The following is a 16,000-nucleotide window of genomic DNA, read 5'->3' on the forward strand; positions in this document are numbered from 1 at the left end:
ATTGGGAAGTTGACTCAATAAGACCAATATGTCATCAAAATGTCAATGAATTATTTTTTCATTTTTTGTAAATTGTAAATTTTTTTATAGTAGTCTCTTTTCTTTAAACCATTGACCCCCTTCCCCCAACAACTAGTTCCCACCCTCCTTTATATCTTCTTTTCCACATAAGATGCAAACATCTTCCTTTCTTAAACAATACTTGTTGCAACTTCGTTCTCCTTCTTCTAAAATCTAAAAACTTGTGTAACATTCAGCTTGTGATCATTTGGCTAGTTTGTGTAGACAGGTTGAACTGCAATTTATGGTGTTTATGTATGTTTATAATTAATATATAAGTACTTAAGTTCATCCATGCTTCAATCGTTATCGTTTGCTTTCATTTAGTGCATTTATGTTTAAATTTTTTATAAGCTTCATTAGTCAAATTTGCAAGTTTTTAAGGTTGTACCATGGAAACACAAGCAAATTTGTTGCCATAAGAATACAAGTTACTAACAAAAAGGTCTTTGAATAAAAAATTTAATGTCATTGTAGCCCCTCAATAATATAACAAACTGTCAAGTAAATCTTTGGATAAAATGCAGTTAGCCCCTACACTATCAACATAAATAAAAGGAAGACAATCTAAGCAACCATTTTCAAACCCTAAACCAACCACATACAAATAACATTAACAATGACAAAAAAACATAATTTTATAATCTTCAAGTCCTTTTGCAAGCCAACAATCTTCACCTGTATGTCTTCCACCCACCTATCTTCGATATGATTGACCCAATAAAAAAATTACATTTTTCAGCATCATACACATCAACACTACCTCTTTAGTATGCGTGAAAAATAAATGAACAAACAACAACCATATACACTAAAATGGTTGAAAAAATGGAAACAATAACCTTTTGGCAACGTACAAGTGTATACTAGTCTCCCTGGGTTTTTTGTGGTCTTTGATGTTTGAATAACAACCTTCAACCCACAATCAAATTCAACAACACACTTATTAGCACCATTGTAGTTGCTGGATGTCGGACATACATCATAGTTGCCATTATTTTTTTTTCATCGAATCAATCATGTGACTCTCCACTCATTGTCGACAAATTTTCAACTTTCGGAAGAAGAAAAAAGTTGTAACAAGTATTAGGTTTAGAAGAGAAATATATGTGTATATAGAAGTTGATATAATTTCTTTTTTTATAATTTTCAAAAATGATAAATTAATCTATCAATATTTTGATGACAAATTGGACCAGTTGAGTCAACATCCCATGTAATAGTCTTTTCCCATCACAATGTAGTTCTCAATTGTTACGTGCAAACTAATTACAAAACTACAAACACAATTTTTTGTATTTTTGTCATCACATACAAACTAATAGTAAAATTAATACGTTAGCATTTTTGCACATTAGAAGATTAAATTTAATTTTTTCATTTTTAAGAAATTATTATGTCACCAAATTACACTTCAAGAAAAAATTAGATATTTACAAAAAAGATTTATTAAATACTTTTATTTAAAAAAAAAAGACTACAAACACAAATTATACAAATTTAAAAGATTAAAAAAATATTTTTTTAGAAAAGCCAAACTCTTTTGTCATATCCATTTATTACACTTCAAAGGATTGAATTTGTCTCTTTCAAAACTTCAAATCAAACCTTTCTACCAAAGATCCCCCCATCATGAACCCCAAGAAAGAAAAAAAAAAATCTAGTCATAACCCGAGGGAGGGAACCCTGGTTTAGCCGCCAGGTGGACCTTTCCCTCTTTCTTTCTTCCTTCCATTCCATCACATTGTACGGTCCCCTTTTCATTGGTTCCTCCAACCCAACCCAAGCCAACAAATACAACATAACACATTCCTTCAACACTTTGCATTTTCAAACATCCACCACCACCTCCACCGCTTCTCTCTCTCGGGTTCGGATCTCCGATCGCCGCCGCACCGCGAAACGAGTTTCCAAACTCAGAATCCAGATCCCTACTTCAACAAACAAACAAACATGATTGCGATTCCGTATTTAACCGCCTTAACCACCTACTTCAGCTACGGGTTGCTCTTCGCCTTTGGCCAGTTCAGGGATTTCTTCCGGAAAATCTTCGACTGGTGCAGCGCCAACACTCTCCAGGTTCCAAGAAGATTTTACATTTTACATTTAATCTTATAATGATAATAATTATCATAATAATAACAACAACGCGTTGATTTGTTTCTCAGGGTTACGCACCGATCTGCTTAGGGCTCGAAGATTTCTACATTCGCCGTTTGTACCTCCGAATTCAGGTTTCTATTTCACTTTTCGCTTCCTTAGTAGTGAAAAAAACAAAATTCGAACATTGAATTTTCATTGGCTCGTTCAATCTTGCAGTGTAGGATATTTTGAACATTTTTGTGTGACTACTAGATCGCATCATAATATAATTAGCAATGCAGGTATGTGATTGTGACTTATGAAGTTTTTTATAATTTTTTTTGTTTGTTTTTTCGCAGGACTGTTTTGGGAGACCAATTGCAAGTGCTCCTGATGCTTGGTTTGATGTAGTCGAACGCTACTCGAATGATAACAACAAGACACTGAAGTATAACCCTCTGTTTATTTTTCAGACCTATAATTATGTTTTATTATTTTATTTTTTCTTTGAGAGGGGGATGGGGGAGGATTTATTTTCTGAAATATCAATTTTTTTATTGGTGAACAGTGATGGCAATGATGTTTAAAGTTATGATTATGATTTCATGCAAACTATTCAAATCCCTCAACCACTAAACCGACCCTTGTGGATTGAATTATTATTATTTTATTTAATTTTAAGTTAGAGCTTTAGCATGAGATATTTATCCGATGCCTATTTTTCATACTATTTCTCCTAATGATGCCTATTTTTCATACTATTTCTCCTAATGCAGACGGACTGATAAAATAAGTAGATGCCTTAATTTGGGATCATACAACTATCTTGGTTTTGCGGCAGCAGATGAATACTGCACACCTAGAGTAGTTGATACGTTGAAGAAGTATTCTCCTAGCACTTGCAGTACCCGTGTGGATGGGGGTAGGTATTATTAGTTTGTATTCCAGTCGTTAAAATGTGGTTTTTTTTGTTTACATTTGCATGTGTCTTATCATGTTTCCTTGAATGTGGCTTTTCCAATAGGGACGACTGCACTTCACCTTGAATTGGAGGAGTGTGTTGCAAAATTTGTTGGGAAGCCAGCTGCTATAGTTTTTGGTATGGGCTATGTGACGAACTCTGCTATTCTTCCAGTCTTGATGGGAAAGGTTTGTGAAATTTAGTGGTTTTACCTTGTTGAGACACTAATGTTTGCATGAATATTCATTGATATAACTTTCTTTTACAGGGAAGTTTGATTATTAGTGATTCATTGAATCACAACTCAATTGTTAATGGTGCACGAGGATCAGGAGCAACAATTCGTGTTTTTCAACATAATGGTGGGTATCGTTATTTGCTGTGTACTAGAATAAGTATTATGAGTTAGTCATTGAGTGGGCCAGCTTTTCAATTTCCACATATTGTTATGAAAATTGAAAAGAAAGGTCTTCATTCTAATTCATGGGTTTGAGATCATGGTGGCTGCTGTTTTTGCATCATATCATTATCTTCATGCTAAATTTGTATTGGATAGTTAAATTTTACATGGTGACTTCATTTCTGTTGATGGAATTGAACAGAAAGTGTAACTGAACTGGCTTTTGATTAGTTATGTTTTTATGCTATTGTTATTTGAACACTTCGTTACCTGTTGGGTTGTATATTTTTTTTTCAATTTGTCTCTATTTGTGTTAATATGATGTTGCTCACAGAGGTTGCAGTATTATTTATTCTCTTTCTTCTTGGTTATTTACCTACAGAGCCATCTCATCTAGAAGAAGTGTTGAGAGAACAAATTGCTGAGGGACAACCTAGGACACATAGGCCTTGGAAGAAGATAATGGTTATTGTGGAGGGGATATACAGCATGGAAGGAGAGCTTTGCAAACTTCCAGAGGTCATAGCTGTATGTAAAAAATACAAGGTTGGTAATTATGGTAGCTCTATTTTTATTAATGTACAAATCGTAATTCTTTTATTTATACCCGTTTCCCATGTGCATTTTTTATTTTTATTTTTATGGGGGTGGTATTTAATCTTGAGTTTAAAATCCAGTATGAAAGTCAAACAAATGAGGATATCTGCAAAATTTCCGAATGGATTGTTCTAAATGCTTTATGTCTAGGAAGAATGTATTCCATTTAAGATAAATTTTAGGTATTGACTAAAATAAAGGGCATGGCGAAAAAGAAATAAGATCCTACTTAAAAGTTTTTTTTTTTTTGGTTGGAATAGTTTTGGATAATCTCTTGACAACTTTTCATGTTGCTACTTTTTCTTTAAAAGTCTAGTTCAGAGAAGTGGAAAAAGAGGGCAACAGTATTGGAGGTTTTCCTTCATATAACACTCCTTTCCTTAGCAGACATTAAGGGGGATTTTGGATGAACTTTTTATTATAAAGTTCTATTTTCCATTTTACTTTGGTTCATTGTTACTTTCTGTATTTTTTCATTGCTTTATAGGCTTATACATATTTGGACGAAGCACACAGCATTGGAGCTGTGGGCAAGACAGGAAGAGGTGTTTGTGAGCTCTTGGGTGTGGATACTGCTGATGTTGACATTATGATGGGAACATTCACCAAATCTTTTGGATCCTGTGGAGGTTACATTGCGGGATCTAAGGTACTTTTGTCAAATGTTAGACTCCAAATTTAGTGTTTAACTGAGGCAGTAAGTTGCTAAAGTTTGTCAGAGTAGGTGTTCAGATTTTCTTTCTTATTGAATATTTGAAATCAACCATGTTATATTCTTCTATTAGTTATCAGGAATAGGTTAAAAAGTTTATTGTATATGAAGAATAAAATGAAAGGACCTATAGAATAAAAGGGATGGAATAAATGGATGCACATGGTACTTCAGTATAGCTGGAGTATTTGTATCTAATACTAATTCTTGTGTAGTTGTATGATACATTTACATTTGTATTTGTCTAATACTGATACATGTATGATACTCAAAAAGTCTCCTCACCAATTACCTCCTCCCAAAATAAAAAAAATCTCAATCTTGCAATCTTGTGTTTCTCAAAATTCTTGCATAGAATGACAGACTTTCATCTTAACCAAATGAACTATTACAATGGCAATTGTTGATAGTAGGCAACATAGACTGATGGTAAAAGGGTGAGAGTCGAAGAGAGGGAATGGCAAGGGCATGAGAAGTAAAATGATTATGAAGGAGAGAGAATGTAAGGGGCTTACGATAGATAATCATGGATTAATTTTTTTAATAAAATTCTATTTTATCTGATATATATTGCCGCATGGCCTACATCTGTATCTTAATTTCTATAAATATTATTTCATTTGCATATCGTATCAAATTGTATTGGGTTTTTGTATCATTACCTGTGCAACAAACATGCTTACAAATGGTAATTATTGTCAGATATTAGAAAGGAAAATCAGCTTCATACAAGTACAATTGAAGTTATGTAATATTGCTGTATTCATGTGCTGTCTACTCGTGGAATATTTTTTGTTTTACATGTGAAAATTGATCTTTTCTGATTTGTGTTTCATATTGATTCTACAAGTTCGGATCATGGATATTCTGTATCTCATTATTAGAATATTTTAAACTGTTTCTTATACTGAACTTTTGTATCTACTGTCAGGACCTTATCCAACACTTGAAGTACACTTGCCCTGCTCATCTTTATGCAACTTCAATTTCACCACCGGCTGCACAACAAATAATTTCATCCATAAGAGTTATTCTTGGAGAGGATGGTTCCAATAGAGGTTTGGCTGGCACTAGTTCTGCTCTTTGCTTTGCATTTGTATTTGATGGTTTTTTACGTGCATCAATCCAAATCATCTACTTTGTTTACCTTGCATTGAAGTAAGTTGTTTCTATATAGGTGCCCAGAAACTTGCACAAATTCGAGAAAATAGCAACTTTTTCAGGTCAGAATTGCAGAAGATGGGATTTGAGGTTCTTGGGGATAATGATTCTCCAGTAATGCCAATCATGCTTTACAACCCCGCCAAAATCCCTGCCTTCTCAAGAGAGTGCCTCAAGCAGAATGTGAGAAGATCAAACATCCAACTTTATGCTCCTTGTCGATACCCTACATCATGTATAAGAATGAAATTGTTAATTAATGTTTACCATTTTTGAATTCAGGTTGCTATTGTGACAGTGGCATTTCCTGCAACCCCACTGCTACTGGCTAGAGCACGTATATGCATATCTGCAGCTCATTCAAGGGAGGACCTTATCAAAGCCTTGCAGGTATGTATGTTAAATTTCATTAAATGGATCTTCTTAAAAAAAGTACTCAAGTGGTTGATGAGGTAGCTGATAAGGTTTTGTGCAACATTATTGCGCTGCTTTTTTTCCTTTGTTAAGAAAATGAATATTTTCTATTCTACCAGCAACTCAATAAATCCCCCTTTTCTCTCTCCTGCTTGTATCAGATAACAAGGACCAATCTGTATGCCTAGTCATTTTGTTTGTTTCGATATACTTACAGGGATTTTGTTTAAATTTGCTATTTCCATGATATGTTGTGTTAATTTGCTATGATCTTCTTTCTTTCTTAGGTTATTAGCAGAGTGGGTGATCTTGTTGGCATAAAATACTTCCCTGCTGAACCAACAAAGCAGCAACAAGAAGGGGGTAAAACTGTGAAGTTTGATTGAGAGAGAAACTTTTCTTTAAGCAGAAATGGGATTAGAGACTACTGAAGATAGAGATGTAGTGATAAGAAAGCAATTTGTTTAAACAAGGGATTGGTTTCAAACTGGCTGGTGTCTTCTGTATATGAATTCATTGCCATATTCGGAAGTGTGGATTTTGCCCAGAGCAGCAGATCCATATAATTGTTCTCAGATTCAAGTGAACGTCTCTTGGAGGGAAGTCTGTTCTTATTTTGCCCAGTCATTAGATAATATGTATAGGTGGAGTTTGGTTATTCATTTGAAACTTACTTTTGCTTGGAATTTTAATCAAGTAAAATTGATGATGATACATTGGGTTGTAATTTTGAATGCGAGCAGTCCTTTGGAAAGTGTATAGGCCACTTTAGCAATGTTTTTTTTACAATAGGCTGTCTACTTGAATTGCCATGTGGGCATGGGTTTCTAGTTTCCTCAAAAGCTGACGGTCAAAATCCAATTTTCTGACCCACATCTTGCTCATGATATTTCATTTGCCAATTTGATAAAAAATAATATAATACAATGAGTCTGGGGTTGCTGATTTTTTACTGTTTACGTTAATGCAACTGTTTTTCTTCTCAATCGCTACAAACATAAAGATTTCTCACAAATTTCAACTGTATGTATTAATTTATTTTGTGTTCATAAAAGCCTTTCGGGAAATGAAGAATAGGTGTTGCAAGTGTAGTTTGAAGGAATGATGAATACTATTTATCCATGAAATGCGTGTGAAGGGATTCTTCGGTAATGCACAAACCCTGAATTGATGCTTCACCAATGCAGTGGACTGCACCTAGGAAATGCTTGGTTAATTATCCCCCGCTAACTTGGTCCTATTTCCTTATACATTTCACCAGGATGAGTCTGCAAAGGATTTGGCATGGTGCCATTGTCATTCTCCTTAGGATAAGCTACCTTGTCGAATAAAAACCATGGAGAGGGGGGTGACTAAAATTAAAGAAAAAAGGGTTGTTAGGAATACACTCTAAGTATATTTTTTCTAATTGATTAAAATTTATTAAAAATTACAAAATATGATAGAGAATCATTGACTATCATGTGAGATTTATCAAATTTTATTATTTTTAATAAATTTCAGCCAATAAAAAATACATATTTGAAGGAATATGTTTCTAACATTTTTCTATAAAAAATATTTAATACTTTTAAGACTTTTAAGTATGAATTGTGCAGTGCATAAAAAAAAGATGACAAAGATTATTTGTTTAAGATTATTACCCACAAACAAGTGACGACATCAAGTTGTTAAATTTTATATTATATATTTTTTCCAAATTTTTTAAGTCATGTCATGTTATTTGTATCTTTTTATTCTAATCTAATAACTAAAAGTTTCTTGTATGGATATGGATTTCAGAGCCTATACACCCTTTATATTTTATTATTCGCCCCATTTCAATTCAATATATTTCTATCTTAATTTTAAAGTAATAAATGAGTACTAATTTTTTAATCAAATTATTTTTTAGTCATTACAATTTTTCTTGGAAATTCAAAATAGATAAAAAATAAACTTAAATACTTTTTTAGTCATTACAATTTAATATTTTTTCTTTATAATATTCTTATTTTAATCCTTATAAATTATACTTATTTTATTTTTTATATTTGTTCAACTCAAGGGAGTCAAATTCAATAACATTCAAATCAATTATTCTTTTTTCTTTTTATGGAACTCAATGACATGTTAGTATATGATTATTTTTTTATAAAAACACAAGTGAATACTAAAATCTTTTTTCCTTTTTACTTTTTTTTCTTCTATTAAATCAAAATAATTTAAAAATTCTTCCTACTTCTCCGTGTTTATTGCTGTCTGTAGTTTGTTTTCATTTTCATCTCTTTTCTTTTCTCCTCCAGACACAAATCAGCAAAAACACGATCCATTCCCAATTTCCATCACACACAGACAAACACTCTCTACATTTTCATTTCCCTGCGTGATCGTTCAGATTCACAGGCCTTATGGCGACGAGATATTGGGTAGTGTCTCTCCCCGTTCAAAATTCCGCATCCACTCTCTGGAACAAATTGCAGGAACAAATCTCCAAACACTCCTTCGACACTCCTCTTTACAGAGTACTCTCTCTCTCTCTCTCTCACATCACATTTTTTTTTATAACCAACAAAACAACCACCGCGTCTCTTCCTTTTCTTCTCATTTTCATTTTCCCTCCAAATTCGCAGTTCAACATCCCCAATCTCCGGGTCGGAACCCTAGACTCCCTCCTCTCCCTCAGCGACGATCTCGTCAAGGTACGTACAATTCCCAATCACACGAAAAACATTCACCGTTTTCGTTGCGATCCTTGATATTGTGGAAAATTGCGGATAAATGTGGTTATGTTGTGGCTGCAATTGCGCCTTGTTTGTTTATTGGTTTCATTGTGCTTGATCTGTTTGTGTGTATGTGTGTGCAGTCGAACAGTTTCGTGGAGGGAGTGTCGCACAAGATAAGGCGGCAGATTGAGGAGCTGGAGAGAGTGTCGGGCGTGATGAGCAGTGGTTTGACGGTGGATGGAGTCCCCGTTGATTCCTACTTGACGCGGTTTGTTGGATTGGAATCGAATCTGTGATCTGTTTCTGGTGATCTTGTTGTTGTGTTGTGTGATGATGGGGATTTAGTGTGTTTGTGGTGGATGCAGGTTTGTTTGGGATGAAGCGAGGTACCCGACTATGTCGCCATTGAAGGAGATTATCGATGGGATTCACGGTCAGGTGGCAAAGATTGAGGATGATCTCAAGGTTATTCATGTTTCTTAGACATAATTTAATTAGCTTGTGTGAGTGCCAAATGCGTAAGCTATTTCTGTACAGTGATGTATATTACGTGGTCGGTGATTTAATGGTCTTGCTTACTATTGAGGAATGTCAAGTCCTTTCTTATTGCTGGGCATTTTGATTTTTCTTTTCTTCTTGATTGATGCCTGAAGGTAACGGATTGATAATACTTTAATTTTGTTGAAAATGCACAAGTGTAGAGATAAGCTTTAATAGGTTTTTTTTCTTATGGCTTTGGCACTCTGACCATGTAGCTTACAGTGACAGAGATTAAATAACGGTTACTTTCATGGTAGTAGTAGTGCTTATCCTACACTTGCATAAATTCAACAGAGTTGCTAATGCCCATCATGCCAAATGGGTTAGTTCTGTTTTAACATGGTCTTTACACACTACATTAGGTTTCATGCAACCCAATGTGGTGGTGTCTTATCTTAACATAATTTAATACTGCTCATGCTTTATCGTTTAGCATGGGATGTTTGTCCTCATGCACAGTTAGTCAATATTGTAATTTCTGCAAGCTTGTAATTGATAAAAGACAGAAATGATGCAGAGTTGACAATATTGAGCTTCGTGTGTGTGTTTACCTTTCTTAGCTTTTCATTGGAGAGTCATCAACCTTCAGGCCTTCTCTTGCTAGTAGCATTCTTCTTGAAGTTCTCTGTATGTTATGCATAGACTCATTTTATTTCATGACTTATTCTCGACTGAGGACCTCAATTTATCACATTTTGTTAGGGTTCAGTCAGAAACTAGTACGATAGGCTATGAATTCTTTTTTAATAATTTTAGTCTTATTTCTACTGAGCTTCGAGCTTGTACTATTAATACTACACGACTTAAATAGTAAAACTAAGAGCATTATGCTACACCCCCTATTATCAGTTATCATGTTATCTATAGTCTATACTCAATACTGTTGTTACCTGTCTTTTCCTTCTTTCTCTAATCCTTATGACCCACAATGGGAAAGATGTCAATTTCTTAATAAAGCACAACAAATTTTATAATATTTTGACTGATAACAATGTCAGAAGTTCTTGCTAAAATTGTTCCATTCCCCCCTCCCTTCTGCTCCCTAAAAAATAAAAAGAATGACATTGTTCTTTGCTGATGAACAAAGGAAAATACAGAATCCCCATTTTGCACAATGCAAATTAAATTTTCTATTTTCCCCTTAAATCTTTGTGTTTTATGTCAGGTTCGTGTTTCCGAGTATAACAATATCCGCAGTCAGCTTAATGCCATCAACCGAAAGCAAACTGGAAGGTGTGAATGTTATTTATTGACCAATCATGACTTTTAATATAATACATATTTCTTAGCTGACTTAAATGACCTATTTGCCTGTTTTTAGCTTAGCCGTCCGTGATCTTTCCGACTTGGTAAAACCTGAGGATATTATAACTTCAGAAAATTTAACTACCCTTCTGGCAATTGTTCCCAAATATTCACAGAAGGATTGGCTCTCTAGTTATGAAATCTTGACAAACTATGTGGTAAGAGTTACCTTCTCTGCTCATATACTCAAATCTCTGTTGCTAATTCCCCAAGATTACTATAAATGGTGATTCACAATATTTTTCTCTTGATTAATGAAAACAATCTTTGTAATTTATAAATAGTACAACCATGTTATCTAACTGAAATATTTCTGGTTTTCCTTGATTTATTTTTTATTCTGATTACAATAAGTATTTTAGGTTCCCAGGTCTTCCAAGAAGTTGTATGAGGATAACGAATATGCTCTTTATACTGTAACACTCTTCAGTCGTGTTGCAGACAATTTTAGAACTAGTGCACGTGAAGAAGGGTTCCAAGTAAGTACTTTTCTTAAGTTGCATATACTGTCTTCAATTTGTTAGGATTGGCATAATTCATATATCCTTTTACAGATTTGCATCCTGTAACTTGTTTATGGAAATATGTGGGATGGGAAAACATGGGGCATGTTATGCCAAGTATGCAATATCAATTCATGAGTTGACGAGAAGTATTTTAATCGAATTTTATATCACATGTTCAGATTCGTGATTTCGAATACAGTCCCGAATCACACGACAGCAGGAAGCAAGAGTTAGAGAAATTGGTGGAAGATCAGGAAAGTTTGAGGGGTTCTCTATTGCAGTGGTGTTATACAAGTTATGGAGAGGTATTATTCATTTATATGTCACTTCATTTAATTTGTAGAATATATTGCATATGCAAGGGTAAGGCTGCGTACAACATCCCTCCCCCATACCTTCGCATAGCGAAGAGCCTCTGGGCAATGGGGTACGAAGAAAGAAAGAAAGGATATGCCCAGAATATTACAATGCAGAATTTACAGATAGCAGGAAGAAACCAAGCAGATGATGAAAAGAATAATGGTCAATTACTTGACTATCTGCATCCTGTATTTCTTATATGTTGATTTGTTTTCCTTGACTAACCACTGCTGGCATGTTTGAGCGGCCTTTAGTTTTTCAATTTAAATTTCTTGTGTTTGTTGACTTTGACAATTTTGTTGCTCTCACTATCATAAAATGTGAATAAGTTCTGTGATCTCTTGTGCTTGCCCTGTTATCGTAAATGCTGTGACTCTTCTGATTTGTTATTTTTTTTTTTTTTTTTCCTGAAGGTTTTCAGCTCCTGGATGCACTTTTGTGCAGTGCGTGTATTTACCGAGAGCATTCTGAGATATGGTCTTCCACCATCTTTCTTGGTAGATATACCCTTCTGTACAACAGCTTTCAGCTTCATCTTTTCCTTCTTCAAATATTTTATCACTTATCCTTGATTCTTGTGGTCATTCCAGGCATGTGTTTTAGCTCCATCAGTCAAAGCAGAGAAGAAAGTACGTTCTATCCTTGAAGGGTTGAGCGATAGCTCAAACAGGTGAGTGGCTTGTTTCTGTTTAGTGTATGGCTTAAAATAGATATACTTAAGTAATTTTTATACCCGCAAAGGCACAGACATGATTGGGGTCAAGATCCTTCTCTTTTCTTTTTTTTGGGTCACCATGACATTGGTGCGGTGATGACTAATCTCGCCGGGAAACTTGGCTGGTTACCTTTAGTGAGGTCTTCCTCCCAACCACGATTTTTCCATCCACAAGTCTCGACCCGAGACCTTGCTTAAGGGGATTGAGTCCAGCACTTATTGGTCCAACAAATTGTTGGTTCTCTTACTTCTATTAGATATGAAAAAACAATGCTTTTGACTTTTGAGAAAACTTATGCTTCTATAATTTTTTGTCTCTGGATGTGTTGGGCAGTGTCTTATTTTACAGTTTCATGCATCTTCCTCATAAAATTTGGTAAAGGCAAGATGCGTCATGCTTTGACATCAAAGAGAGTACTACCATATTTGGTGATTTCTTAATCAATCATCATAATCCTTGACTAACAACCAGATTAAAAGAGAGAAAGTAAACAAAAGAAATTTGTTGCTGCTTTGGTTAATCTGTACTCTGTCACATTGTGCATGCCTTGCCAACGATGCTGCTTGTCAAATTCCTATGATTTCTCTCCAAAAATCTGATGCTCCTTTTTCAAGGAAGCATCAATCTAAAACACTGTCCACGTCATTACACTATACTGCCACATATTCTATCTTAATAATTGCATTCAAATTTTTTAGGCATTGCCAACCCATTATTATTGGGAAACCGAAAAATTCAATTTCCTCACTTTTTTTTTTCTCACTTTGTCTGTTGCTTTTACTATTACTATTGCTACTTTTGCTCTACTCATGCCCAGATCCAGATGAATTGATTTGAACTCTACTTTAATCCTACCCCTGTAATATGATGGCGGTATACTAGCATTATGGAACAACATGCACAGAAACTCAATCAGCAATTCCTATGACATATTTTTCATCAGAACTTGCTTCCCCATAATATTTTGATGCACATAGGCCGTATTCATAGTTCCTTTATTTATCTATCACACACACACACACACACACATATATATATATATATATATATATATATATATATATATATATATATTTTTTTTTTTTTCTTGTTCTCAACTTTTTTATAACTCTCTTTAATGTCACATGTGCTCATATTGTTATTGTTCCTTTCATATTTTCCCTGCAGTGCTTACTGGAAGACTGAGGACGAAGGAGTTGGGATGGCTGGCCTAGCAGGTGATGCTGATGCCCACCCTTATGTCTCCTTCACTATCAATCTTGTTTGAGTGCAGCACCCAGAAACAAGCCCTGTCTCGTTTCAGGGTCAGCGAAAGATTCCTTGTACATTAGGGTCATGTTCAATTCTTTTATATATATATATATATATATAATTTGAGCGTATTGAAGTTTCCAGAAGGATAAGGATCTGGTGAATTTAAGTGTAGTTTTGTGGTATCAAGTTTTGATCATTAGCAACTTGTATGTTGAGTTGTCTCATTATGTTCGATCGTATGTGATTGTGCGACTCGAGGAGTTAGAATCTTTGTATTTTCCTGTTAAATATCTACAATATATCATATAATATTTTAATTGTCTTGAATTTTTTAAAATTACATTTTGAGTAACTTAATACTTATTCGTCTGCATTGAGATTAAATTGTCTTTGTACCCATGCGATGTTTAGAATTTTTATATTAGATGTAGATTATGATAACTAAATTATAATTTATATCTTTTGTAGATAGTTGAGGTGACTTTTGTAATTAAATATCATTAATGGAATTTACTCTTTATCTTTTGAATATATATTTTTTCATTTAGTGGAGATAAATCTTTATAACTATATGATTTGAACTTCCAACATCACTTTATTTGACCAATTATTAATAGGTATTTAAGCATTTTAAAATACTTAAAAGCAATGTTTGTTAAAAATAATAATATAACTGAGTTTAAAAATTAGTTGAAAGTTGAAAAGTTTAGCCAAAGTTGTTGAAAACTATTAACTTCATTGTATTATAATAATTTGGTAAAATTAGCAGTTAACTATTTGATAAGCGAAAATGTTTATATTATTTATAGTTTTTTATTTTATAGATAAAATATTTTGTTTTGCTAATTATTGTTTTAGACTTTAGTTGATTTTGAACTTACCATTTTTTTGTTAAAATATTTTTGGTTTAAATATATTATAGGAGAATTTTAAAATAGTGTAATGAATAAACTGAATAATGATTATTAAAGGAGAAATTTGGCTAAAATAAATAATGTAATATTAAATGAGACAATAAATGAGAAATTTTATTAAAATATTAACGATAACATGAAATAATAATAGAGAATTTAAGTTATAAATTTAAATATTTCTAATAACAAAAAAATTACAAGTTGGTGAAACAATCTATGTTTAGAACATTTCCAATTTAATAAAAAGTTTATAAATTAGTTAAATAAACTATGAGATGACTTGCGACTAGTTTTGTTTTTCCTTGTTTGTTTTAAAATTGGAAAATCAATTTTTACACTGTCCAACAAAAACATAATTTCAACATAAACGTGATTCAAATAAATTTACGCACATATGTCAATTACAACCACCGGTTTAAAATATATCCCAACATAGTTAATTTTGCTCTGTTCTAAATCAAATGGGCACTAATTTACATTTCATTAAAAAGACAATGGACAGGATCCGTGTGACGAATCGTATAATCACATTTTTAAGTATCGTTGTTGACCCCTATTAGCTGCCATTTATGTTTCATTTTGTTACTGTTTAAACCATGACTAAATTAAGTCATTGAATTTAAAAAATATTTAGCCACCCAGCTTTTTTGTTCCAACCTTTTGTGATCACCGTGTTAAATTTCAACTCATGTTAGTCATGACGATTAACTTATAATGCATTTTAAACAAAGCCTACAGAAAAGTTGCTCATTTTTTTTTTTTACGAGAAAAACTGCTCTCATCTTATAGAGCCATTTTTTGTACAGAAAAAATATATTGAGTCAGATAAGGGAATTGTATCCTACAAGTATATTTATTTACAAAGCAGCACCCTGCCAATAAAACGAAAAGCCAATTGCTAAATGCATCAACATATTCTACAAGGTTGAATGCAGAGAGCAAGCAAGAGATTTCTTACTAACCATTTGTATACTTAGAGATTTCTTTCATGTGGTTCAAGTCAAGGGAAGTCTAGGAAATCAAATATCTCCTTTTCAGTATTAAATTTCAAACTTGCACTACCTTTTGCACCCTGCAGTGGCACAAGTATACGTGAGAATTCAAGCACAATATCCTATGGCTAAGGGCTAATTATGGAAATGATTGGTAATCCCAGAACTCTCAAAGTAAAATCATGCTTCTAAAAGAATGTTTGATAGGTACCAAGAAGGAAAAATGCAAAAACACAGATTGATTGCTATTTAATGGAAATCCAAGTCTGTATCAAATACAAGATACCAATGCTGGAGATTAAAAAGAAAGCAACAATTTGG

General features: G+C 33.4%; 2 protein-coding genes across 3 annotated transcripts; both read left to right on the plus strand.

Annotated features, from left to right (window-relative positions):
• Positions 1–1,704: 1,704 nt before the first annotated feature.
• On the plus strand, positions 1,705–7,260 carry LOC114390803 (long chain base biosynthesis protein 2a-like). 2 transcript variants are annotated; one of them, XM_028351686.1, is made up of 13 exons: positions 1,705–2,139; positions 2,229–2,294; positions 2,502–2,590; positions 2,919–3,064; positions 3,167–3,291; positions 3,372–3,465; positions 3,886–4,049; positions 4,588–4,749; positions 5,744–5,870; positions 5,990–6,156; positions 6,256–6,363; positions 6,675–6,815; positions 6,892–7,260. In XM_028351686.1, exons 1-12 carry the CDS (start codon positions 2,014–2,016, stop codon positions 6,771–6,773), a joined length of 1,473 nt encoding a protein of 490 aa, XP_028207487.1. In that variant the 5' UTR covers positions 1,705–2,013; the 3' UTR covers positions 6,774–6,815; positions 6,892–7,260. The 2 variants fall into 2 exon arrangements, with proteins under 2 accessions (XP_028207487.1, XP_028207486.1); XM_028351685.1 differs by having other exon boundaries at positions 6,675–7,260.
• A 1,358-nt stretch (positions 7,261–8,618) lies between these two features.
• Positions 8,619–14,110, plus strand: LOC114389115 (V-type proton ATPase subunit C-like). Its single transcript, XM_028349710.1, has 11 exons — positions 8,619–8,891; positions 9,000–9,068; positions 9,233–9,360; positions 9,458–9,557; positions 10,798–10,865; positions 10,954–11,095; positions 11,300–11,416; positions 11,623–11,748; positions 12,217–12,300; positions 12,394–12,473; positions 13,687–14,110. Exons 1-11 carry the CDS (start codon positions 8,778–8,780, stop codon positions 13,784–13,786), a joined length of 1,128 nt encoding a protein of 375 aa, XP_028205511.1. The 5' UTR covers positions 8,619–8,777; the 3' UTR covers positions 13,787–14,110.
• Positions 14,111–16,000: the final 1,890 nt, after the last annotated feature.

Source organism: Glycine soja, chromosome 16 (genome assembly GCF_004193775.1).
Source record: "Glycine soja cultivar W05 chromosome 16, ASM419377v2, whole genome shotgun sequence".
Lineage (NCBI taxonomy): Eukaryota > Viridiplantae > Streptophyta > Magnoliopsida > Fabales > Fabaceae > Glycine > Glycine soja.

What these genes read in the sequence shown, in the direction of transcription:
- LOC114390803 (XM_028351685.1), top strand. Translation starts at nt 2,014, where the DNA reads ATGATTGCGATTCCGTATTTAACCGCCTTAACCACCTACTTCAGCTAC. An exon ending in GCAGCGCCAACACTCTCCAG is followed by an intron (nt 2,140 to 2,228) that starts GTTCCAAGAAGA and finishes TTTGTTTCTCAG; the next exon opens with GGTTACGCACCGATCTGCTT. An exon ending in GATAACAACAAGACACTGAA is followed by an intron (nt 2,591 to 2,918) that starts GTATAACCCTCT and finishes CTCCTAATGCAG; the next exon opens with ACGGACTGATAAAATAAGTA.
- LOC114389115 (XM_028349710.1), top strand. Translation starts at nt 8,778, where the DNA reads ATGGCGACGAGATATTGGGTAGTGTCTCTCCCCGTTCAAAATTCCGCA. An exon ending in CACGTGAAGAAGGGTTCCAA is followed by an intron (nt 11,417 to 11,622) that starts GTAAGTACTTTT and finishes TCACATGTTCAG; the next exon opens with ATTCGTGATTTCGAATACAG. An exon ending in TTGAGCGATAGCTCAAACAG is followed by an intron (nt 12,474 to 13,686) that starts GTGAGTGGCTTG and finishes TTTTCCCTGCAG; the next exon opens with TGCTTACTGGAAGACTGAGG.